Raw genomic sequence first — 24170 nt, forward strand, 5'->3', positions numbered from 1 at the left:
TTTCTAATTGCATTTTACCCTTTACAGCTGCCCTCAAAATTGTAATTTAATAAAATAGCGAACACCATATCAGTCTTTTTTTAGAGCAATAAATTACAATCACTGTCAATACATCTTACTGCTTTAACTAACATTTTAATATACCAAAATGGTAAAAAGAAAAAAGAAGAGAGAGAGACAGAGAAAATATCTGCCCTGAACACTTATATGAGCAGAAAAGAAACCCTGCTTCAAACAATATTCCAGGAAAGAAATTAGAGACTTCTTAATTAGTGCAGCAATTAGGCTTTCTTGGTCGCATTTTAATCAGCCCAGGCCCTATCAAAGGACAAACAGAACGATTTGCAGGTCTTTGAATTTTAAACAGTCTTATTGATTTCAGCACCATAAGTCTTCACTTGACACAGGCAGAATTTTCAAATATCAGTTATAGTAATTTGAGTTTTGCTGATATCAACTCAGGGAGAGAAGAAGAAAACACCCAACAATATCATTATGTGAAAGGGTCAGCAAGTGAGAGAAATGCAATCTAGAGAAGTCTACAAAGAGCGACCTCAGGATTTGTTGGTTTATGTGAGTGACTACATGTGCGACTGACTACATGTGCGAGCTAAAATAAATCAAGATGCTCCTTATAATAATTAGAAACACCTACCACGCCAGAAGCTTTGAGGGATCTTGGACCTTTTCATAAATCTGTTTCTTTCTAGGTTTCTAATCCCAGTGTTGCACTAAAATCATCAAGGTTAACCCAAACCCCTGGTAGCAAATGCTTTCAAACTACATTTTCCTTTGGACCATGAGGATTTTACATTTGTGAGGGCACATAGCAAGTAGAAAAGCAGAAGGGTTGGTGTGCATCAGATTGTAGAAAAGGCAGAGAATAAAAGAAATGGTAGGTTTCCCAATTCAGAGTTCACTCAGATCTCCAAGTGGCAATATCACACGTCTGGCTCTGTCCTGATATTCTTAAGGATCTATTCTATCTTCACAAGGTGTGAGAACAGAACGTGAGATGCAAAAGGATAGGTGAGGCAAAGAAAATATGGACAGAGTTGGCTTTCTACAACTGAAAAAAAGAAAGATGCAGTGCATCTACATTTTGAAATTACAAGTTTTATGCAACACTAGATCCCACCACTGGGATCCCACCACTGGAATTCAAGTTGTATAAGCTCCTCGAGACAAACATTCTGAAAAAAACCCACCTAAAAATGGCTCGAAGAAGTGTTCTGTCCAATTATGGGCACACAAGACTTCAAAACAAAAGGCTGCTTTGTCGTGGGTTTATTTGCAATTTTAAAACTTTAGTGCTGGATAGCTAAAATTTCACCGGTAAAGGACCTCTTAAGTGGCATTAGAACACAAATCTACACTCGTAGATTGAATTTAAAGTACAATAAGCAAGCTGATCATGTGAGAGAAGTTTATGTCTGATACTGCGGAAATTCCCCTGCACCAAAGTACTACAGTTGAGATTATCCACTCTGCAGATGTGTCATCCCGTGACTCATGTCTCACGTAATAGTACACATAAAGAAAAAGAAGAAAAAAGCGATGGGCACATACATGCATAATTAAGCAGACAGAGGGTGTATTTTTTAAACAGGAAGAACTAAGTACGCACCGACCCCTGATTTTGCACACCCCCATCTGTACCAGTGGCCATTTCTTTACCCCTTTAAAAGTGCGAAGTGCCCTGAAGACACGTAGAAGAGGAAGCCCCAGCCTTTCCCGACGGCGTCAGCTGCCAAACCTCTTCCCAGCCCCATCCCGACCCCGGCCAGGTACCGCGCCACTCCGGGCGCGCCGCCTGCCGCCCGACCCACCGCGCATGCGCGGGCAGGCGTCGCGCTGACTTTGCGCGCTACCTGGCGCGGAGGGGCTCGGACGCCGCTGCGCGGGGTCTGCGCACCGCCGACACCTGTTGCGCGGCGGTACCTGCGCGGGCCGCCGTCTTTCCCAGGGCCGCCCGTTTTCCCGTCTCCTAAGTTACTTGTGTGCCGCCGCAGCCCGCTCGGTGCGGTGTCTCGGCGGCCTGACTCGTAGTGCCCTGTCCCCTCCGATCCAGGGCCGCCGCACGAAAGTCCTCTGCGGATGCTGCCGCCTGGGGCTGCCCGTGCGCGCCCCGCGCAGCCGCCGCCGCCGCCCGCGCAACAAAGGGGACCCTCGGCAGCAACTCCCACGCCGCCGGGAGGAGCGTCTGTGGTCCCGGGAGAGCAAGAACAGCAGCAAGAGCAACAGACCCGTCCGGAGTTTTCTGCTTTTGGCTGCCCCGGCAAGGTGTGCGGTGCCCAGCGCCCGCCCCGCGCCTCGGCTCCCCCGCTCCCGCCTGGCTTTGGGGGAACACTGGAGACGCTCGTGTTTCTCCACAAACTGTGTTGACAAGCGGCTGTTGAAAGGGGCTGGGAAAATTACATCTCATCTCTGGTGGGGTGAAATATGAAACATGTAATCTAACGGTTCCTGAAGGAGGGGGGGGGGAGAGAGAGAGAGAGACTTCTCTCCGTCTCTCTCTCTCTGTTTTCCTGCTCCGGGTTCCTGGTTGGATAATTTGGGTTAATACTACTGAGTGAGCCTTTTGCTGCTTCAAAGGGTATTTCAAGTTGCCGGAGCTCCTCCCCTCCGCACCGTGTGACAACAACAACTCGTCCAGCGAGCGAGCGGCGGCGGCGGCAGCAGCCAGCACTTCCCAGCTCATTTTCTCTCTGTCATTCCCCTCTCAATCTTTGATCAATGTACTTGCCAGAGAGAACCGAAGTCCTTCAAACCTCCTCCTTTTCACCTTCGTCTTTAACGTGGTGCTAGAGCAAGGACCACAAAAAGAAACTGCCCTCCCCCTCCCCTCGGCCCCAGCCCCGCCGCCCGGAGCGGACTTCTCCTCCTCCTCCTCCTCCTCCGTCCCCACTTGCGGGACACTTTGTGCGTTCTCTCTTTCACTCTGCCCCCTGCTCTCTCGCTCGCCGCAGCACCTGATCCGGGGTTATCCCCCCCTTCTTCTCCCCCCTCCTCCCTTCTCTCCTTTCCTCCTTTTTTTTTTTTTTATACATTTTTTTTTTTAAATTTTTCCCCTTTCCCCTGCGTGCGTGTGTGGGAACTTTTCCCCCTCCCCCAGCCCCCTCCGCCGTATATGTGACCATGGCCGTACCGGCTGCTTTGATCCCTCCGACCCAGCTGGTCCCCCCTCAGCCTCCGGTCTCAACTTCTGCCGCCTGCACCACCACCACCACCACCTCCTCGTCGGCCACCTCGTCGGCGGCCACCTCCTCTCCGTCTCCGTCCATCGCTCCCCCGCCGGCCGCTTCGGGGACAAACCTATTCCGGCCGGAGCCCATCGCAGCGGCGGCAGCGGCGGCGGCCACAGTCACCTCCACCACCAGCGGCGGCGGCGGTAACGGCAGCGGCGGCGGCAGCGGCGGCGGCAGCCCCAGCCTGGGCACCGGCGGCGGCGGCAGCAGCAGCGGCGGCGGCAGCGGCGGCACCTCCACTCCCAATGCCAGCGCGGCCAGCGCGGCCGGCAGCCTGCCCGGCAAGCCCGTGTACTCGACCCCGTCCCCGGTGGAGAACACCCCCCAGAATAACGAGTGCAAGATGGTGGATCTGAGGGGGGCCAAAGTGGCCTCCTTCACCGTGGAGGGCTGCGAGCTCATCTGCCTGCCCCAGGCTTTCGACCTCTTCCTGAAGCACTTGGTGGGGGGCTTGCATACGGTCTACACCAAGCTGAAGCGGCTGGAGATCACGCCCGTGGTCTGCAACGTGGAGCAGGTCCGCATCCTGAGGGGGCTGGGGGCCATCCAGCCCGGGGTCAACCGCTGCAAACTCATCTCCAGGAAGGATTTCGAGACCCTCTACAACGACTGCACCAACGCCAGGTAAGAGCCGCAAGGCACACGCGCGCCCCGCCGGGTCCCCCCCCCGCCGCCGCCCCCGTCCCACCCCCGCGCGGTGCGGTCCGGGCGGGCGCTGCGCCGCTCCCCGCTGCCGCCTCCCGCGCTGCCCCCGCGCCCGGCCGGCCTTCTCCGCATCCGGCGGCGCTCCTTCTTGGTGGGACGGGGGGAGTGAGGGGGAAGGAGAAGGGGTGTTTGTGCCCCCCTCCCGCTGCGCCCTGCAAGTGTTGCCCTGGCATTGTCCTCTTCTCTCCCCCGTCCGAGGCGTGCCGGGGGCAGCGCATCGCGGGAGCGGAGGGCCGGCGGGGGTGGGGAGGGAGCAGCAGGGCCAAAAAGTGCTTTCTGAGCGACCCCGCTGCTCAAGCTATCCCTGGATGTATCTTTAAAGCGGGCAGCCCTGGGAAAAAACCGCCCGAAGGGTGCACGGGAGTGGGCGGGGAGCGGGGGGACGGCGACACAGACACTCGGGTGTCGCGTTAAGTGGGATGGGGTGCGTAGCTGCCTCCCGGGCGTCGGGCCCGGTCCGGGGCGGTGGAGGCCACTTGGCCATCAGCTGCTGTCACACATCCGAGGGGGCACGTGCACTTTTTGTATAAGGCTGTGGGGCAGTTGCCACATGGCGAACGGGGGAGGTGGAGGGAGGGCGGGAAGACGGCGAGGAGGAGGAGGAGGAGGAGGGGGCGGCGGCTTTGCTGTGGGGTAGTGGGGAGAGGTGCCAGGCGGCCGGGCTGGTCTGCTCCCTCGGCGGGGGGGTGGGGGTGGGGTGATGGTGTCGGTCCCCGAGGAGCAGGTGCGAGCAGCTCCCGGTCCCCGCCAGCCGGGGAGGAGGCGACGGGGGCAGCGGGAGCGCGGCAGGGGTTTGGCCAGGCTGGATCCTGCCGCCGCGCAGAGTACCGCTGGCGCCGTGGCGGGAAGGGCTCCGGGGGCGGGGTGCAGCGCTGCGGGCGGTGCGGGGGCACCCGCGCACCCCGCGGGCCGGGGGGGGAACCGCGGAGGGGAGGTGAGCCCCAAACTTGCCACAGCCGGAGAGGGGTGTCGAAGGGGCGAGAAGGAGCTGGCAAAAGAGGAAATTCCTGATGCAATAGCAGCCGCCTTTGCAACGGAGGGCGAAAGCGTAGGGTTGTTATCTCTCAATCTAGGTTACAGGGCTGAATCTCCTCGATAAGGAGAAGGGATCGCATAACTGCCGTGACCCCGAGATCAGAGCGGTCGGAAGCGGCTCCAGTTCCCGGGGGCTCGCCCTGCCTCGGGCGGGGGCGGGGGGCTCTGGCTCCGCCGCGCTGGAGGGGCCTCGGGAACTTCCCACGGAGGACGTCGTGGACAAAGTCCCGGTGCTATTTTCAGTATACGCAAACAAACAGACCGGGCTCGTTTCACTTTCCTATTGTAAGATTTCAAGGTGCAGCAATAGCCAACACGCGGGAAATTAACCCCACGCGATGCCGTGCTCCTGCCCGTCCCGTCCCGTCCCCGATGGCGGGGGGTGTGACATCTCCTCCTCCCCCCCCTTCCCCATTCAACGGAGGGTGCCTGAGAGTCATTAGCATTGAGCCAGGCGAAGCAGAGCACTTACTCTGCGGTGACTGTCGCTAGATGGATTGTTGAAGTTCCTGAATATTCAGGGCACCAGGACAAAACAGCCTGGAATAACTTCCAAGCGCTGACATAACTGTAGCTGCTCGGGTAACTGTGCTGTTGTTTCATGTGGAATCAACATGAATATTAATAGCTACGCTTAGACGATCTTTGGTTTGGGTTTTCTGGGGGGGGATGTGTGTGTGCGTGTGGCTTGTAACTTGTAACAACTCTGCAAGAGTTCCAAGGTGGTCCTTAAAATAAACTCATAAAACTTTTACTTTCCCACAGTAGTACTGTGAGAATTTTAATTTGAACATGTAGAATTAAGAAATAGAGAAACTTTTTTTTTTTTTCTTGGTGGGGGCAGTATGGGGACACCAATTCCTGGACTTGGCAGGGTTATAAAAGGGTTTGGCAGCCTGGTTGTAACATGGCTTGATTATGTCAACAGCACAGAATCGGCTGTGTTTCAGCTGCTCCTGAGGTCTGCTGTGTTATCATCCAGTGTAGTAGAAATTACAGTAGTGGGTTCAGAAGTGAATAGGATTTGACCCTTAAAAAGCGTAATTGTAGCAGACTTATTTATACATCCATTAAGCAAATAAATTAATGGAAATGATATACAATAGGTATAGGAAATGTATTATTACAGTATAGACGAATAAAGCAAAGTGGGTCAGTGAGTTTTGGTCAAAATGGATGATGTCATCGAAAGATAAATCTATATTTGCTTTCTGGATTTCCCCTCTAAGACATTGCATTCTGATTCTTCTTTCCTTACAAATGATTTTTAATTATTTCTGACGTTACAGTAAATATGCAGAGTATTTTGATCTATGCAGTTTAGTGATTTAAGCGACCTTTCCAGACTCTCAGTTACTGCATACTTTAGTTGGGTGATGTCTTTTTGTATCCTGGGTGGACACTTTGCTGTTGAGATGGAAGCTGTAAGAGCCAACTCCATCCTAGCGGCTAAACTGTTATACTCATCAGATTCAAAAATTTCGAACCAACATCTTATCAGTGTTATATTTGTCTCATAATCAGCTGATGCACTCAAGTATGCTAATCTGTTTTTGGAAAGCTTCATCAAGGTTAATATGTTATTTAATCAAAAAAGGCATCCAAATAAAGCCATTACTTTGTTGTTCTTTAAATGGATTGAATCGTTAGTTGCCAGTTGCTGTGGAAATAATTTGTAATAACTTATTTTGAGATGGAAAAGTTTTAGATATGTTTCAGCAAAATAATACATTTTAACTGTGATATTGCTATTTAAAAAAATCAATAAAACAAAAATCAATAAAACACCAAGGGATTTTCTATTGAATGCTTAATGTGTAGGTCTGTAAAGTGAATTGGTTTCGGTGTTTATTTGTGATACTACTAATAATAACATGATACTAAAGGACCTTTTTCTAAATTAGGCTTGTGTATCAGTTCACTGGAAAAATAAGCTTCCGTTATGGAAGATGACTTTTCTTTTCTGGTCGTACTGACCTTTGCTTTTATTTTCCTCATAAAAAGCACTGGCCGCCAAACAGAAATCCAGGAAATAGCAAACTGTGCATTTAGCTTACATTCCGATTAAATGGTTTGACATTAATGGGATGCTAGAAAGCCATATGCCAAACAAATAGGGGAAGGATAAAGGCAAAACATGGAAAATATTTAAAGCTACTAGATGCCAATCGGGTCATGTTTCTTGAATATGTGGGTGAAAGAGAGGAGCAAACTCTGCACTGGATGTCACCTGCCTAGGATTAATGACCTGGAAGCTATTGATCCCAGATTGTTTCTGGTCTCTTGTGTTTTGAGCACTTGTGGAATTTTGCCATGCTGGGTCCCTTCGTGGAGTTTTCCCATAGACTTAGGCTGGCTTTGGATCGTGCCCACATGAGTAAAGGCTGAAAGCGTGTGCTTTCTTCTGACCCCCCTCCTGTGGCCAGGATATGTTAATCTTTTCTGACATTTGAAGATGATTTTGAATGAGTTCATTGACATTCATACGTAAAGTGAGGAATTATTTGCACTCTTTGGAAGGTATTTACAAATTTTGGAAAACAACTTAATTGATTTTTGAGCATAAAAGGGAAAGATGCTGACCATGAAACAATTCTCTTCAAAGCGTGTCTTACATGGCATTTATTCAGCCCTTCTTTGCTAGCTTCTGTTTCTCTCAAATTATGTGGACCTAGCATGTCCTTGTTTACTGAATACTGCATACTTGCATAGCTTTTTTTCTTTGTATTAATTAAAGGAGTGTCTCACTCAGATAGGTTAGTACAGATCATAGATACTTTAAATGAACAGGTCAGCAAGTGCTGCTGAAAGGAGCGTTAAATATACTGTACCTGTGGTTTATATTGATGACCTTCCTTCTTGCCACAGATTATTAAAACATAATCAGGAGAAATATGGAAGGCTTTACAAGCAAAGATGACTTCTGGAAGGCCAGAGGATAAATTGTAGTCACTATATAGAAGCAGTAAAAGGTTTGAAAGTGGTTTCTTCTGACTTAAAAAAAAAAAAAAGACTCCAGTTGCTCATAATAACAGTACTTTCATATCTCTCTGATTGTATGTATTTATTGGTAAATATTGTAATTTAAAAGCTGGGATCCTTGGACCGTACTTACTACAACAGAATAGAACTATTTATCCCTTTAATCTGATACTTAGTCCCTGGCACAGTATTGGATACTTGAGGAAGGGAACACTTCTCTCCCGTGAACGCTGGCTGCCTGCTGGCTGCCTGTTGTGAAGCGCTGCCAGTGCTGTTCCCGGGAAGCGCTGCCGGTGCTGTTCCCGTGCAGGGAGGTGAGGGCCTGCTAGTGATGGGCAGCGGGACATTTTTTTTTCCTAATTGCTTCACCTGATCTTCCTCAAGTATTTAATTTGATTAATTCCTTCTTAATCTTCTAGCTATGAAGATTGATAAAGTTTTGTGTTTTTTTTTTTTCTTTTTTTGAAAAATCTTTTACTGGCAGATGTAGTTTATATAAAAAGTACAGTTTTATTGTCAGTTTTGTATCAGCTTTACTTGCAAGCTCTGTTATTTCCATAGACCACTGCCATCTCTGTTCAAATGCGTGGTTCAGTCTCAGGGTTCCACTCTCTTTCTGCAGCCACATGCCCCTCGCCCTGGGGGTGCTGAGCCCCTGCCCTGGGCGCATGGAGCAAGTGTCCCACACTGTGCCCCTGTGAGCTGCACTCAGGGGCCTGCTGCTCCCACCTGGGGCTTCTTCTCTGCTACTCCTCAGCGTCATAAACTAAAATGCACTTAAAGTATTCTTATTTACTACTTGCTTAATATTTTGTAATCTCGAGTGTGTTCTGAATGTTTTTTGGAAACGCTAATTTTGTTTCACTGCCTTTCAGTATTTCTTCTGTTTTCCCCTGTTACTAGATCATTCCAGACGGCTGTTTTTTGCCTATCTCTGCGATTCATCATCTAAACTGAATTGCATACGAAGCAGAGAATTTTCATACACTGGAAGGAATTTTAATATTTTCCTTTTGAACTGTGTAATTGATATATTAAATTGTTACTACAATCCCTGCTGGTCTGGTACAGGTAAATCTCTTTCACCATTGTCAGTGTTGCCTAGTCATGGAGGAGCTTTACAAGTTTAGCTGTAAAAATTCATTACTGGCTGCAGGATAGCAGAGAGAGTAATCAGAAACTACCAAGTTTTGTCTAAATTGTGTGAGCCAGTGAACCAAGAGTCTGAAACAACTACGATGCCTGTCTGGTTTTAAGCAACAGGACTCTATTTAGATCCTCTTTGTTCTTTTATAAGTTAAATATGTTTTGTTTAACGTTTGGGGCATCTGCTTTGCATTATGAGTTAATTCCATTCATTGTTTTAAAATAGTGATTAACCTTTTGCAAATTATATACTGCACACGAACAGTAATTTTTTCAATAATCTTTAAATGTGCATGCTGTAACAGCGCCATAATGTGGACTGACATAATAGGAATTGACAGTAAATTTTTAGTTGCCTAAATACATATTTAAATGATAGAGCTGAAGAGTCATCTGCAAAAAGCTATTATGACCCAGAGACTTAATTCGTATATAGATAATTTTTCCAGTGTGAATTAAGGAAGAATTTTTCTTTTTCCATTATCATTTAAATTATTTTCAAAAATCCTGAAACATAAACTGAAAATCTTTATATTTAGAATCAAAGTATGTTTGTGACTTGAAATGATAATATCCAGGTTGTTTTGAGGAGTAACTTTATCCTTAACCCATTATGTTCTACTTACTTATCTGATATGCTGCTCAGCTGGGAGCATCTCCTAACAAGTGCTGATGTTTCATTTCGTACGCATTGTAGAATATTGAAGTGTAATCTATTAAATATTGAATCTTAGCATTGACTGTGAATAACTGTGAACAGTTTTAAACTTCTCTTTTTTTTTTTTAGAGAAGAAAAAGAAAAAGGGTAGTAGTATATTTTCCGTAGCATAAAGTAGAAAAATGCTGTCACTGAATTTCTTGAGAGGAAGGATCAGCATTTGATCATCCAGTTACATTCCAATCTGGAATTCTTCACTCTAAATCACTGATAGCGATAAGCTGGGAAACTACACTGGGAAAGGATAACGCTGTAAATACTGTAGATGTGCATTCCCTTCTGTGAATTTCCATAGGTCTCTTTTAGAAATGGGATGTTGGACCAAAAGGACCCTGAGTGGCAGTTCAGGATACATTCATCAACACGAATGAAACTGCTTGCATGAGTTGTGATCGAGGAAATGGATCACAAAACGTATTTTAGTTCACATTGCTTTAAACAATGTTTTGTGATAATTACATTTAGGGTCAACATCCTCCTGGGGCAGATGGATTAATATATACAATACAGTATGCAGAATTGAATGGAAAGATCTTGTAAATTGTGTGTATCCAAACAGTTTATTAGGAATAATGAGAAATTTTCTGAAATAGTGTAAAGCTTTTCTGTTGCTATTCATAAATTATGGTTTTGATATAATAAAATAGTCCAAAGTTTTTACTGTGTACTCCTGAGAATACTCCAGTGGGTAACACTTAATATAACTTTCTGTTCATTATTCTGTTTCAAGATACCCTGTTCTCTCCAAAACTGATTTACTGTAGACATTTTCTTTGCATCCTGCATAATTTGCATCTTCCTTGTGAAGAAGAAAGTTATTTCAGTATGAAAAACAAATATATTTTTGTTAAAAATATCGAACAGTGGTATTTTATGCCCACTGGAAGGCTGAAGTTTGCCATAGTCCAGGAACAGTGGAGTAGGTGCAATTAAAATTTCCCAGTGCACCTCGCCACACTAAACGAATGTTCTTTTTCCATTAAAATAATACAATGTTTTAGTAATGCAATTTTATTCATCCTTAGAATTTATAGAATTACTCTCTGAAGTGGCCAAATGTCTAAATTCTACCTAAATTCCTTTTGATCCAAAACAAACTTGGGTTCAAGCAAAGCTTTCAGTCCTGTTTTCTTATTCACATAATAATTTTGTGTGGTAATAAAGATACTGAAAAAAATGCACCTTAGCTGTTAAGATGTGTGTTTTTTCATGTTCATTTTTTTCCCTTCGACTGTATGACTGAGTGAGCGGGCACACTGGGTGTGCGTACGGATTACCCGGCTGACAGAGGAACAGTTGCATACTGGAATTGGATCGTGCTGGGGAGAAAGGGAAGAATGAGAGTACCTGGGACTGCTGCACACACTTTAGCACAATTGACAGCTGAAATATATTTGTAACATTACGATGCCATGATTGAGGCTGTTAGAGCACTTGTTAACGATACTGTGTTGAGAACAGGTAATACGTATTTTACATTTGGAGTAAAAGTTGTTGTTTGAGTCCTCTCTCATACTTGTATTTACAAATTGTTAAAAACCATTTTTAAATCTTACTTTTGGGAAATGTTTTCCTTTTTCATCTTACGTAAAATATAAGAGATCAAAAAGAAAGCAGTTATATGAAGTAAACTATAAAGGAATCAGGGAGTATATACATATATATTTTATTACAATTTAATTACATCTTTTGTAACCTTGATTTCATGTTGTTCTCATACTTACTAATGATTTTTTTTTTTAAAAGTGCTAGATCATGATTTTATATACGGGACAGAAAAAACTGCTTTCAGGTTATAAGTACTGTATTTTTAATAGAAGTACAAACAATTCATTACATTTTTATCGGTGATAAATCTAGCCAGGATTTATTGATAGTTTCAGCATTTCTTAAACAAAACATTACTAAAGCTATTATTTTTGAATTATTAACTTCCCAATGTAGTAAAAATGTAAACTTAATAATTTAATTGGTTTTATGTTTTTTACCTTTTTTGTCTTTATGAAGCATCTAATTTGTTTCTAGTCTCTTGGTCTGCTATAAAAACCTTCCTTTGTTGGACAAGGTCACCTGTAGGACTTAGTTATTTATATTAAAATAAAAATGCTGTGGTTTTAAACTATATGTATAACTTTAAGAATGTGGATAGTCCTGTTGCTTCAATAGCCTACATGCATCTTTTAAACCAAGCATGTGCAATGTATATTTGGAAGGGCTATAAAAGAATCAGTTGACATCTTTGCTAGGAAGCTGGCTTGCTGTATACTTTCTTGCTTTTGCAAGGACAATTTGAAAGCATTGAAAAAATGCTTTAGATTGAGTGTCCTATAAATTAACACTTGTTGCATAAAATAGATTAATGATGCATTTTTTTAATGCCTCATGCATTTAATGCAATCTTAGTTTTTTTTGTGAGCATTCTTTCATAGTAATTAATTTTAGGAAATTAGGACAAAATCTTTGCAGGAATGAGTATCAGAGTTCGGTATAACCTGTGGCTTCATGCCGTCTCCTGGGATTTTTTGTATTCATTTTTATAGCGCAGACGCAGCCTATCTCTTTTTGAAGGGAAAAGGCATTTCCAAGATGTGTGCCATGGTTGTCGCTTGTTACAGTTTAGTTCTGATACTCACAGGTAGTTTGGTGGGAAGGAATTGTCTTCTGTTTCCTTAAATTTTTGCTTAAGAGCTAAAAAAAGAAAAAAAAAGGGCATGGGGAGAAGAAAATACCTTAGGTGGTATTAAGTATATAATAAGGATTGATACAAGTGAAAAGTCATATGTTCTCTTTTTTTTTTTTCCAAAAAATATATTTCTCTCTTAGCTTATTAGAACAGTTTGTACAACATAAGTGATACACAGTATTTTGTTATTTCCCTGTCTGTATCTACCACTAAAGGCTAATTTCATGATTCTGTTGTCTATTTCATCATAACGTCGTTCTAATTCAAAGCAGGATCGGTTGGTTTTGGTTTTGGTTTGTTAGGGATTTTTTTAAGCCGATACTCACAGCTTTTAAAGGCCAGGTTAAAAAATAAACATGAAATGCTAATAAAATATTATGTCTTAAATTACTGGATATTATAGATGGCTTGTGATTCTACTGACTCTCCTTGAAATTAGTTTGCTGCTGAAATATGATGTTAAAAATGTCAGTAATAGAAAACGAAGCTCATGCTACAGTAAGTTACAGTTTAAAGTATAGCTATGTATAAAATACATTTTTGAGAAACTATGAGAAAAATGTATTAGAAATACTAATTTACTAGTATATATCTGTTTCAGGAGCGTACATGCAAATCATGTAAGGGAGGAGTCATAATATTTCCTGGGCAGGGCATCAGTGAGGTTTTTAGTCGACATGTTTGGGTACAGCCACAGCTGTTGGATTGGCTTAAGGCCACCTCAAGGTACAACAGGTGGGACATGGCTAAGAATCAATAAACCTTCAACAGATTTTACTGTTCAGAGCTTCTCTGGCATTATCTCATCTCAATAGAGTGACTCAAAGGGTGGAATTTGTCTTGAGAAGCAGCAGCCCACCTCCATAGTATGTGGATGTCAGGTTTGCACACTGAGAAGGCAGTGTGTTCAAAGACCCTGAACAATTTCTTTGTTACCCTTCCTCTGCTCTTTGAATCTGTTTAGTCGACCCAGAAGGCGTGTGGTCCCACATGGATGGATTTGTGTTGCTCAGCTGAGTGGTCAGACACAACCCATCATCATTCTGGCCTCATTCCAATGAAGTTCAGACTAGTACACGGTGGATGGGATGTGGTGTTAAAACGCAGTACTTTCAGGTAAATTGAAGGAGTGGAGCCTCCATTGCCTTTAGCTCTCTGCTGCTGAGCCTGTGCTAATGTGGGTCTGCCAAGTATAGGTTTCATCTCTTCTGGTGATCCTTTTTGTAGTTTTGTCTTGTGTCTTATTTTACATGTCTTATTACTTAGATTAGGAAAATACAGTGATGTCATAAGAGGTAATAAAATAATAATTATGAAATGCATTGTGAAGCATAGATGTAGTCAGAAGTATTCCAAAGTATGACTACATGAGCAAAACATTTTGACATTAAAGGAGAGAAGGATGTCGTTAGTTAAAACTACTGGCATAGTTATGTGATAAGGTCATCTGCTCTTTGGTGTGCCAGCCAATGAGAGAAAACTATTTAATTTTTAGAGGTGAAAAATACAGAGTCAACTATTTCTAAATACTGTTTTGTGAAATTGTGTTTCACCCCCATAAGTGGTTTTCTGTGTAGAAGGTGTGCTCTAAACAGGATGGGTCTATCTTTTCAGCTTGGCTAATTGCTTCCTTTCAGAAATCCAGATCTGAACTTGTAGCCAGGAAAAAGTGCTGCCATGCTTCAAAGTGCCAAGGACCTCAGGGGACAAAAACCTGACCTGGTTTTATGAAACCACAGAATTACATTTATACAAGTTAGCCCATGGGAAAAGAATGAACTGATCCCAATTCATTTCTAGATTCTGGGGCCTTATGGGTCACATTTGAATTCTCTTCTACACCTGTTTTTCTTCTAAATTTTTCTGAGGACATTTTTAGAAACTTACTTTACATTAGGTATGGGTCATATGCCTAATATTTAACAGTTCAGTATTCTAATTCTTTAAAATGTCTAATGGTTTCTCAATATAATTAAGCTATAAAAAGTTTCAATTATAGAATTTGTTTGGTATGGGCTAAATCCTCAAGCCATGAACTCTTCCCAGGGCTTAGTAAGTAAGGCTTTGTTTTCCTGCATGTGAAATAGAGCAGGCAGTGACTGTAGTCAGTACATTGTGTATGGGCTGGAGAAAAGAGAGCAGCTCTACAGATGGGTCGTTAGGCTGTTCAATTGGAACATGGCTCAAGGTTCAAAAACCTGTGGCTCAAGCGTTACCCGGTGAGACAGTTTCCAAGAAGACTCTCAAGACTCCATTCTTCCTTCCTCCAAAATGACCTTTCTCTTTCCCTCAATTAGACTAAAAATTTGGGTTTTGGGAAATCTTGGTTCATGCCATGTCTTGGAATCAATTAAAGTGATGAGTAGGTGCTACCATGGTTTTCCTCTTTCAATACTTTGGTTTGAACTAGAAACCTAAATACCCTAGGGTGAGTGCTTACCTTTCCCTGGTGAGGTGGTATGGTATTTATGGTGTCCAAGTGTTCCTGCTGGTGTAGTGCCAGGTTGGACTATGACAGCTAAGTTGAAATAGGGGGCCCTAAGGACAGGGAAGTGTTCCTTAGTTCATATACTTATAGGGTTACATTAAAATTAGAATTAGCTTGCATTTTGATTTATTTAACAAACTGAGTGTTCTGTTCAGCTTGAGTTTGCCTCAGCAATTACTATCCCACAGAGACTCTGCAAACCTTCCAGGCTTCGCTTTCACCTTCTTTTCCTGTTCTCAGTCAGTCTTTCCCATCCCTGAAATGTATTTTCAGTGCTGAAACTGGCATTAAGTGCCTTCGTAGGTCTACCTGTTTCTAGTGAATGAGTGACAGATTTGGATACTACTAGTCCAGTATAGATGCTTTTCCCTTTAACACCATCTTAACACTTTAGATCGAGTGAACAGCTCAGCTGATGATCCCTGGCTGTAGGCTTTTTGCTCATCAATGTGGATGGATGTAGGAGAGGAGGCTAGTTCCTAGATTGTACTCCTTTTATTTGCTTGGGCAAAAAAGGATTGGTAGGGGACAAATGGGTGTAACGATGTTACCAAAAAGTAAGTAACCAAAAAGTTACTTACTCTGGTTGGTTGTTTTTCATACTAGTGAATTTTTCCATACAGATTGTATTAAGCCTTTCATGACTTTGCCAGTCTGGATAATCAAATGCCCTGCATCATTGTAGGGCATCATCTTTGACTGACAGAGTGAAGGGCAGGTCTTCTAAATGGTGATTACTTATGACTATTATGTATTTATTATAAATGTGTACATCATGTCCCTTTCTAATTCACCTCAAAGTGGTCATATTGATCCCTAAGCTCTTTTTTTTTGTCTTTCTCTAAGTCAGCCTTATGCTTTTAGCAATTCAGCTTTGTTGATACCATCAACAGGTTTGACTGCTATGTGATGTTGATATCCTAAGTGGGTAGAAGGGGACATTTTTTTCCAAGACACAGAGAATGGTTTTGTTCCCACCTGATTTTTAATGGAAGGTAGGGAAGTCCAGTTGCATTTAGGGGCTTAAACATTTTTCATATGTGCTTGGCTTTTCCTTTGCAGTTCTGTTGTTCATAAGTTGGGTAGAAGATGCATTAATTTTGCTGTATCCAGAATAAGTATAGATGAGTCTAGTCTAAGGCTTTTGGCTTATCAGTAAAATGTTTTGGCTGGTTTCTGATTTTGGTAGTAAATAAGGGAAATCTTTAAGATCATCCTTCATTGTGATTGAAATGTTTGTCTTAAATTTTCTTTGCATCTAAACTAGAGAGGAAAAAAATCCTTTGTTATCTTTTTGATTCATAGAACAACAACTCAGAATGAAGGAACAAATTCAGATCTTTGAAAATTTAAACTCTTCCTTTCCCTTTCCTCTTCTTCTATTTATTTTCTTCTCCTCACACACCTCTCTGGATTTTGGAGAAAATGAAGATGAAAATCTGCAATTCTTCATGGAAACCCTATTTTATTAGGCATTGTGGAAACTTTAGATATAGAGGATTCTTAGTGGAAGCAGTTGCTAACCCTAGCAGAAGCAGTAGGGACAAGAGCCCTGAGGCTATAGGGTTGGGAACATGCTGAAGAGTAGCATAGTGAAGAGGCAGAAGTGAAAGGCTGTTTGACAGCATGTTAAAGCAAATTTATCTGGTGTTAGTCACATGCAACCTTACAAGTTTACATATGTATGATCAAATTTTCAGTCTTTGGGTCACAACTGTGTCCTTTCCCTTCGCTTAGTAAGGCTGTGTTTAGATTAGTGCCTGGGAAGGCAAAGAAGTCTTGTTGCCTATAGCGTGTCGGTAGGGTGATTTAGAGGAATAAAATTATGCAGGTCCTTAAATGTTAGCAGTATTGGTACTTGAGTTTTCATAAGCTGGAGTTTTGCAGATAGCAGCAACCAAGTGTAGGAGCGATCAAAGAACATTATTTGTAATCAAACTGTGAGTTAGGTGTTATAAAACAACTGCTGGGTGCTTGTGTGCATGTGAAATTTGCTTACCCGAGTAATCCCATTGATTTAAATGAGAGCATTCATGTGACGAAAACAAGTTCAATGTGAGAATGTTTGGAAGATGGTGACCTTAGAAATGAACAGTCGTCTTTGGAAGGATTCAAAGGGTGGTTATTAAAACTTAAAACTGAGAGTTGCTGTTTGAAGGCAGAAATGGCTAGAAGGTGTTCGAGGAACTCACCTGCCAAATAATAATGCATTTCAATGACGCTGGGTAACTCTGCCTCAACTTTCTCGTACTCTTTTTTGGGGGGATGGGGGAAGGGATGGAAAGGAGGGTGAGAGAGGGACGGTGACAGCAAGGCTGTTTGTTTTTCCCGAAAGTTGTTTGTGATTTCAGGTACTCATGGGAAATCTCTTGATCAGATTCACATCTGTTCCTGTCAAAGTGGGTGCTAAGATACCGGTCACCCAGCAACCATGTCCAAGAGGGAATTGGGCCGATAATAACTTCAAAAAGGAATGACAGATGCTAGATTAGGATGAAAGACAAAACGCATGAAAAATGAGCTTGTTAGAATAAAAAAATTGTTCAAGCACCTTCATGCAAATTAAATGAATATCGAACATTTGCATGCAGTAATTTCTACTTTTTCTGTTGATTGAGAAGAAATAAAGATGGTACATATAAAAACATAAATGTAATTTTTTTTTTTTGCACCAATTAACATACAAAGCAGTATCTTTCTTCTAAAAATGAGATTAGCCACCTGGGTGCTTGGCTGTATCCCACATATGTCACAACATTTTTGTAATATGTGTGCTTCTGTTGAAGGAACACCTTATCTAATTCTCTGCAGCAAAACAAACAAGGAAGCGACCTTATAGTAATTTTAAAATACTTTAGGTTAGCATGGGTCTATTTTTTTTCAGCTGCGGTTTTCAGAGCTGAATTATTTCCTGCTGTCCTTGAATTCAATAGGTATAATGTGCATTAATAAAAGATCACATAAGATGAGTTCAGACCAAATGCTAAGGTTTCCTATTGACTGGTCAAACAATACATATTTTAATACATCATGTCTGTCAGGATAACGTAAAAAAGAAATAGTCACTTTTCCATGCCTATGCATTAAGATAATTTAAATAATCTAACAATTTTATTATTGAAATGTTCATATAACAGTCAGAATTTGGAAAAGAATGATAAAATGTTCTGATTGAGAAAGGACTCTGTGTCTTGGTTTAGCAATGTCTAATGTGGTCACGTACAGAAATTGATTTTCTTCAGAAATTAATTAATTTTTCATATCGCCCTAAGCTGCAGTTAAAAAGAGTGCATACTTGTCTGTTTTTTCCAGAAATATTGCCTAATCATATTAATACCATTGCCCCAAGGATGAAAAGATAATTGTACAAATGCATTTGGAAATATGTATCACTGAGTATTTATGATTAAATTATGCAAATGACCCAGCTCTCATCCTTTCCAGACCCAGATTGTCTAATTAGGATTGATATGCTGAATAGATGTTCCAGAATTTGAATACAAGCATGTCCAAAGAGCAGAAAATTGGAAATGACAAGGCTGAAATGCTAAGAAAAGTGTCTTTCCCTTTTATACTTTACTAATGTGGTGTTAGCAGTTGCAGTTTTTCCTTTGGCTATATTGTGTGACTCATGTGTCCTACAAGAAATAAGTCAGGAAAGAAAAATCAACTTTCATAAATAGCATTACTTTGTTCTGGACTTATTTATCTTTAAAAGTCTGCTAGTCATTCCTCTCCCCTTTAAAGCTTTGTATCCTTCATGTTAAAATAATGATGTATTCCACATAAATTACTTCTTAATTTGGAGCACTGTTGTTTGTAGCTTGTCTCCAGCTGCCAGCTGCTGGTGCAAGATATTTAGCTCATCAGCTTCTCATATATTCAGATGAGATTTACACACCTAACAATTTTGAGTTTGGTGGGGGGGGTTTGGGTTCTTATTTTATTTGAATTCACAATTCCTTAACGTAACAACCTTTTTCCTTTTTTTTAAAGAAGAGAACTGATGTCTCATTAAGCTTGTTTGTAGACATTCTGAGTTGGAATAATAGCTATCAACACTCTACAGCATTTAAATCCTTCTTCTTCAGTGGACTGGTTGTTCATTTGTCGCTCTTGGGAAGCTGGGAGAAGAGCTCGGTTAGGAGCAAGGAGGAGTAGTGAACTGTCAGTACTTCAGCCGTTGTTAGCAGCGGGAGTCGCTCCCTCTGAACTCTGTTGGCTCCTGCTACCCATCTGCGGGATGATGGATTGCTATGTTTAATACATTTCAGCTTTTGTCTGTCATAGTGTGGATAGACAGCGCTATCAATGATTTCAGCAGTGATTAGAGAGCTGGTTGTATCCACTGCTATTGGGCAGGCACCTCCCAGGAATGTCTGATGTAGGAACTCCTTGGTACTCTTGCCATGCAAATGACTTGCTTGGCTAACTTGAGGTGGTTTTAAACACCTACTAAAGACTGCTGGGAAATACTAAATCTGCACAGCCCTCCTGGAACAAAATTCAGACACCCTGCAAATACGCTGGAACCAACTATAAACGCTCATCCTAAGCCCAGCGAAAAATGCTTCGTGCTTTTGGTAGGTGGGGGTGGGAGCAGGGATGCATTCAGGGGGTGTGTGATGTCAGTGATGCTTGGCCCATCTGTACTTAAGTGCTTGGCTACTGGTGAAATGGTAGGAGCGCAAGGGTTGCGTTGAAGCAATGAGATACGACATGACATGTGTCATACAAGGATTTGCTAAGCCGTGGGTGCTTTGTGATTCATGAGTCCACAGGCTGAATGATTTCAGCCACCAGAGAAGTCGCTGTACACCAGCACAACATATGCCCTGAAGTATCTTCTAATAATTATAAAATGGTGCAGTGGACATATAAATTGGAAAAAAAGATAATTGTCTCATATACATTACTTTAAACAAGCGGATATATATTGTTTTCATTATTATCATGTTAATTTTCCACTTAGAAAAAAATATTATTTAAAATCTTGTGTGATAATACAGTATTGTATTATAAACAAACAGATAATTATGCTTGCTAAAGCATATAATAACTGGCTTTAAAAGATGCTTGACCCAGTTTTCTTGATTTGGACCGTTGCCCACCATGACAGGCCAGGCTGAGGATAACTTTCACTTAATTTTGAACTGTGGGAGGAAGGGAAGTTAAATCAGAAGATATTAATCATCCTTGATTTAGCTTTCTTAGTAGAAAATTTAATTTACAGAACCAGAAGAAGGAGTCACTACTAAAAACTACCATTAGCAAAAGTGGTAGCCGGGCTTAAATGTGTTTTCTTTACCCCTACTTCACTCTATATTCACTTGACTGTGGCATTGTTTGCCTTTTAAAAATTTCTTTCCCTTTGGTTATACCAGTGTTCAACTTCAGTGGCTTTGCTTATAGGCAGTGGTATGTAATTTCTCTGTTGTGCTTGCTGGAAATCTGAGCTCCATAGCACAGTCGTGGGATGCCATTTTTATTCCTTTTTAAGAGGATCCAGGCAGTGGCAATGCTCATAGGGAGGAGTGTTCATGCTAATTAAAAGCTGGAGTTTACCTTTAAAAAAAACATTGGCAATTTGCCTGGGAGAAAATTCTGTCTTCAGTCACCATTTTTAATCTACTTGGCTGTTGGGAGTTATCTTCACTTTAAGAGTTGTCTGTTTTTAAAAGTTGTCTGGATGTTGAAATAGTTTCTTTGACATTGTTCCTAAGTGCTCATTTGCCATATATGATGATCAGAGGATCTGAGGGCTCTGTGGAAAAGAGTATCAGTAATAAGGAGGGAATAATCTTGACATTTACGGCCGTCAGCTTTTCTCAGTTTAGGCTCCTTTTGTTACCAATATGTGACTGGGAAACAAGGAAACTTGAAGCATACTTTACAAATTTAAGAGAAAAGTTAAAGAAATAATATATTCACATGTTTGTATATAAATATATTTAAACATAAACAAGTGTAACACACTAAGCCTTTCCTAATACTTTTTTCTCCTTTCAAAGAAATATCATTTGGCTAGGGGTTGTTCTTCTGCAGAGATCAATATCTGGAGCATTCTTACACAGAGGAAGTAACAGCAACTTGAAAGTTAATGAAAAACAAGTGTTAAATAAATCCATATATTAGTAGGTGATGTGTTAATAAATGTATCACATAAATATGATAGGTAAAGGAATCAGAAAAGTGGTTCCTTAAACAGATAAAAGTCTCTGTTGTTTATATTCCTTCTATAGAGGTAAGGCTGTGATTTACAGCCTTCTTTGATAGCAGGACTGGTTTAGATAATTTTGTCTCTCTTCTGTTTCCTCCAGGCACCACGACCGCATTCCTGTACAGCAGTGTGTGACCATTTTCGGCACAGGATCAGGTCTAGGTTGAAAATGCTGTCTACTTCCCCCCTTCTTCTCCCCCTCCCTCCCTCCGCTCCCCTACTTCACTTTCATTATTATATTTATTAATCCTCATCTGTTTTGGGAAAACAGTTCATCCCGTGTTTTCATCAGCAGTTGTGCTTTTACAAGTGAATGGGCAATGGAGACAGAAAGGAGTGATGGTGGTGGAAGGAGGGGTGGAAACCGCGCCTTCAATTTTATGTATTATCATCCTGTGTGCCATGAAATTTTCCTGCAACCTAAGAGCAGTGCCCAGGTCCTGGCCTGGGAGATGAACTGTGGATTACACAGTGGTTTTAACACTTTGTTTGAAAGGAGGAAACAAGAGGGGAGGTCAGCTCTAATGAAGAAAGAAGTAAAATCTTGGAAAGAAAAATGTATGAATGCAATGGAAACCACTTTCCTCTCTTGGAAATCTGCTTTACTAACTCTTTTAGCTGACCTACTGTGTATTGCAAAACAAGTGGGGTGGCTGGCTGAGGTAGATGGTTGATTTCAGCCTTTGGATGCTCCCTCTGATCATGTTCTGCTGACAGAGAAACTGAGATGTGGCTGTGCACTATCCTCCATGCCATTCATATCTTGGCTTGTTCAGGGAGAGGAAACCCAGTTGTTACAGAGCATCCTCTACTCCCTGGGAGGTGCTGCACAGTGGAACCCTGGAACTTAGGTCGAACCTAAGTCTCTGTTGGTGGAGTGAAAGCCCTAAATTATTCTGCTTTTTTGAGTGGACTTACATCACTCATGCCTCTTGCTTCCTTTGGGACTTTTTTTTCCCATTAATGGCATAATGTTAGTACAGAAAGCACCTCCTATAGCTGTGCAGGATCAGTCAGTGTCACTTGAACCTCTGGGTTCTGATACAGTATTAAATTACTGACTACTGTTTTACTGTGAGGACCTAGTTTACAACAGTCCTGCCAAATGATGATGGAAATATTGCACTGTCTGGAAGAAAAACTAGGCTTTAATAACCTGTGCACTTGTCACAGGTGATGTCAATAAAATTATACTAGTTTGCACTTCTCTAAGAATTTTATTATTATTAATTTGGTGGTATATAATATTGTCATCTTGATACAGAAAGTTAAGCAGTTAAGCCCCTTAGAGCTCAAAATATTATTATTTTTATTATAGTTAATATATAATTATTATATATTATTATTAATATTTATTATTATTAATAATATTACTTATTGTTATTAATATTAGTATTAAATCTATTTTAAACAGCAGTTGATTTCTTCAGCAGCTTTTTGCAGATGTGAGTGAAACACATCTGAAACAACAAGATCCTTGTCTACCCAGAAACAGTGGGAAACTCAAAATTTCCCTGGATGGGCATGGTTTTAGCAAAACTTCACTCTGTTCAGAATGGTCTGACTTCACTGTAAACTGGGTTCCACTGTGCTAATCCTCTTGGAATGCAGCAATTATCACCTACCGTATAGGTGTTAAGTGCTGAATTTCAAAGGGATTATCACTTTCCTCCTTCTGTGGCTAAACTAGAAAAGTTGTTAGTACTTCTAAAGGGGAGGGACGAGGGGAAGAAAAAAAATCTCTCTTGTTTTCTTTCTGTGGTTGCCTTCAGTCTGGCTAAAGCAGAGCAAGCTGGGTTTTGCTACAGCTAGTTACTTTGGGTTTGATCTTCTAGAATTCTAAAGGCATGTGTTTCCATCCCCTCTGCCTGAAATACCCTTCTTTTGTGGAAAGAAGTAAATATAACAGCCATTCAGAACAAGACCCGAAAGTTATGTAGGTGGACAAAATTATATAGGAAAACCAAAGTTCACTGTATCCTTAAAGTATGTTTTCATCATCTGGAAACTTTTGTCACGCTAAGTATGTAGCAGTACTTCAGATCTTCAACAATTTGTAGAAGTTGGTATCTTTTCAGTGTAAAAAAATAATTGATGGCTTTACTGATTTTGCAGACAGAGCATTGGAAATGATCCGAAGACTATTTTTGTGCATATGCTTTTTCCATTTACCTACTCTTTAACTGACATACTAATATTTTGTTCTTCCACTAGCTCTATCTACAATACATGTAATACTAATTTCAGATGATTGTTGGATAAAGTGGGATTAGTGTCCGTAACCCCTCTTCCCCTGTTTTTTATCCATGCCTAAGAATCTCTCATACGTGGCTACTTCTGTAAGTGCTTGCTTCTGCAATCTTCATCTTCTGTGCACTGTTGTCTGGGTACATAATGGGCAATGAAAGCAGAGCAGAACCCGACTACCCTAACAGTGCACCCTGGAGACCACGCAGCAGCCACAGGCGGCGTGAACTAAATGGGGAATGGTAGTTAGGGAGAGGGCATTCACATCTGGGGAAGGATTTAAGATGTTATAAGCGAGAGAAGTGGTTAATAATGGGCAAGAGAGGGCTGCCTTATTTGTGAGGCTGCAAAATAACCAAAAGAGGCTTTTAGAGAAGGCAGCATTTGGAATTTTATCGATGATGTGAATAGAAGGCTTCATGGAGGGAGGGGTGTAGATACCAAGTTGAAAGATTGGCTTCTAGCCTGTTATTTTTATTTTCACTATCACTATTGGGATGAAGAATGATAACTTCTGTCAGAAGCATTTGGTCTAGAGCTGGATTTCTCAGAGTTAAGAATTTAAAGTTGTAGTGCTGGAAAATGGGTTAGAAAACATAGCAGTTTGTTCACAGTCAAATCACAGAAATTCATGAGTTCCAGAATTAAGCTTTATCATGGTGGTTAAATAGCATTTTCCAGGGATTGCCGCAGAACAT

The 24170-nt window shown here is 41.8% G+C and overlaps 1 protein-coding gene across 8 annotated transcripts in view; it reads left to right on the plus strand.

Annotated features, from left to right (window-relative positions):
* Positions 1-2408: 2408 nt before the first annotated feature.
* Positions 2409-24170, plus strand: part of DACH1 (dachshund family transcription factor 1) — a 357658-nt gene continuing 335896 nt past the window's right edge. For all 8 annotated transcript variants that reach the window (XM_051780460.1, XM_051780457.1, XM_051780458.1 and 5 more), the window contains exon 1: positions 2409-3872. In XM_051780460.1, the coding sequence (XP_051636420.1) occupies positions 3139-3872 (734 nt within the window). In that variant the 5' untranslated portion in view covers positions 2409-3138. The remainder of the gene's footprint in view (positions 3873-24170) is intronic.

This window comes from Manacus candei, unplaced genomic scaffold (genome assembly GCF_025592945.1).
Source record: "Manacus candei isolate 608988 ecotype Guabito, Panama unplaced genomic scaffold, ASM2559294v1 h1tg000014l, whole genome shotgun sequence".
Lineage (NCBI taxonomy): Eukaryota > Metazoa > Chordata > Aves > Passeriformes > Pipridae > Manacus > Manacus candei.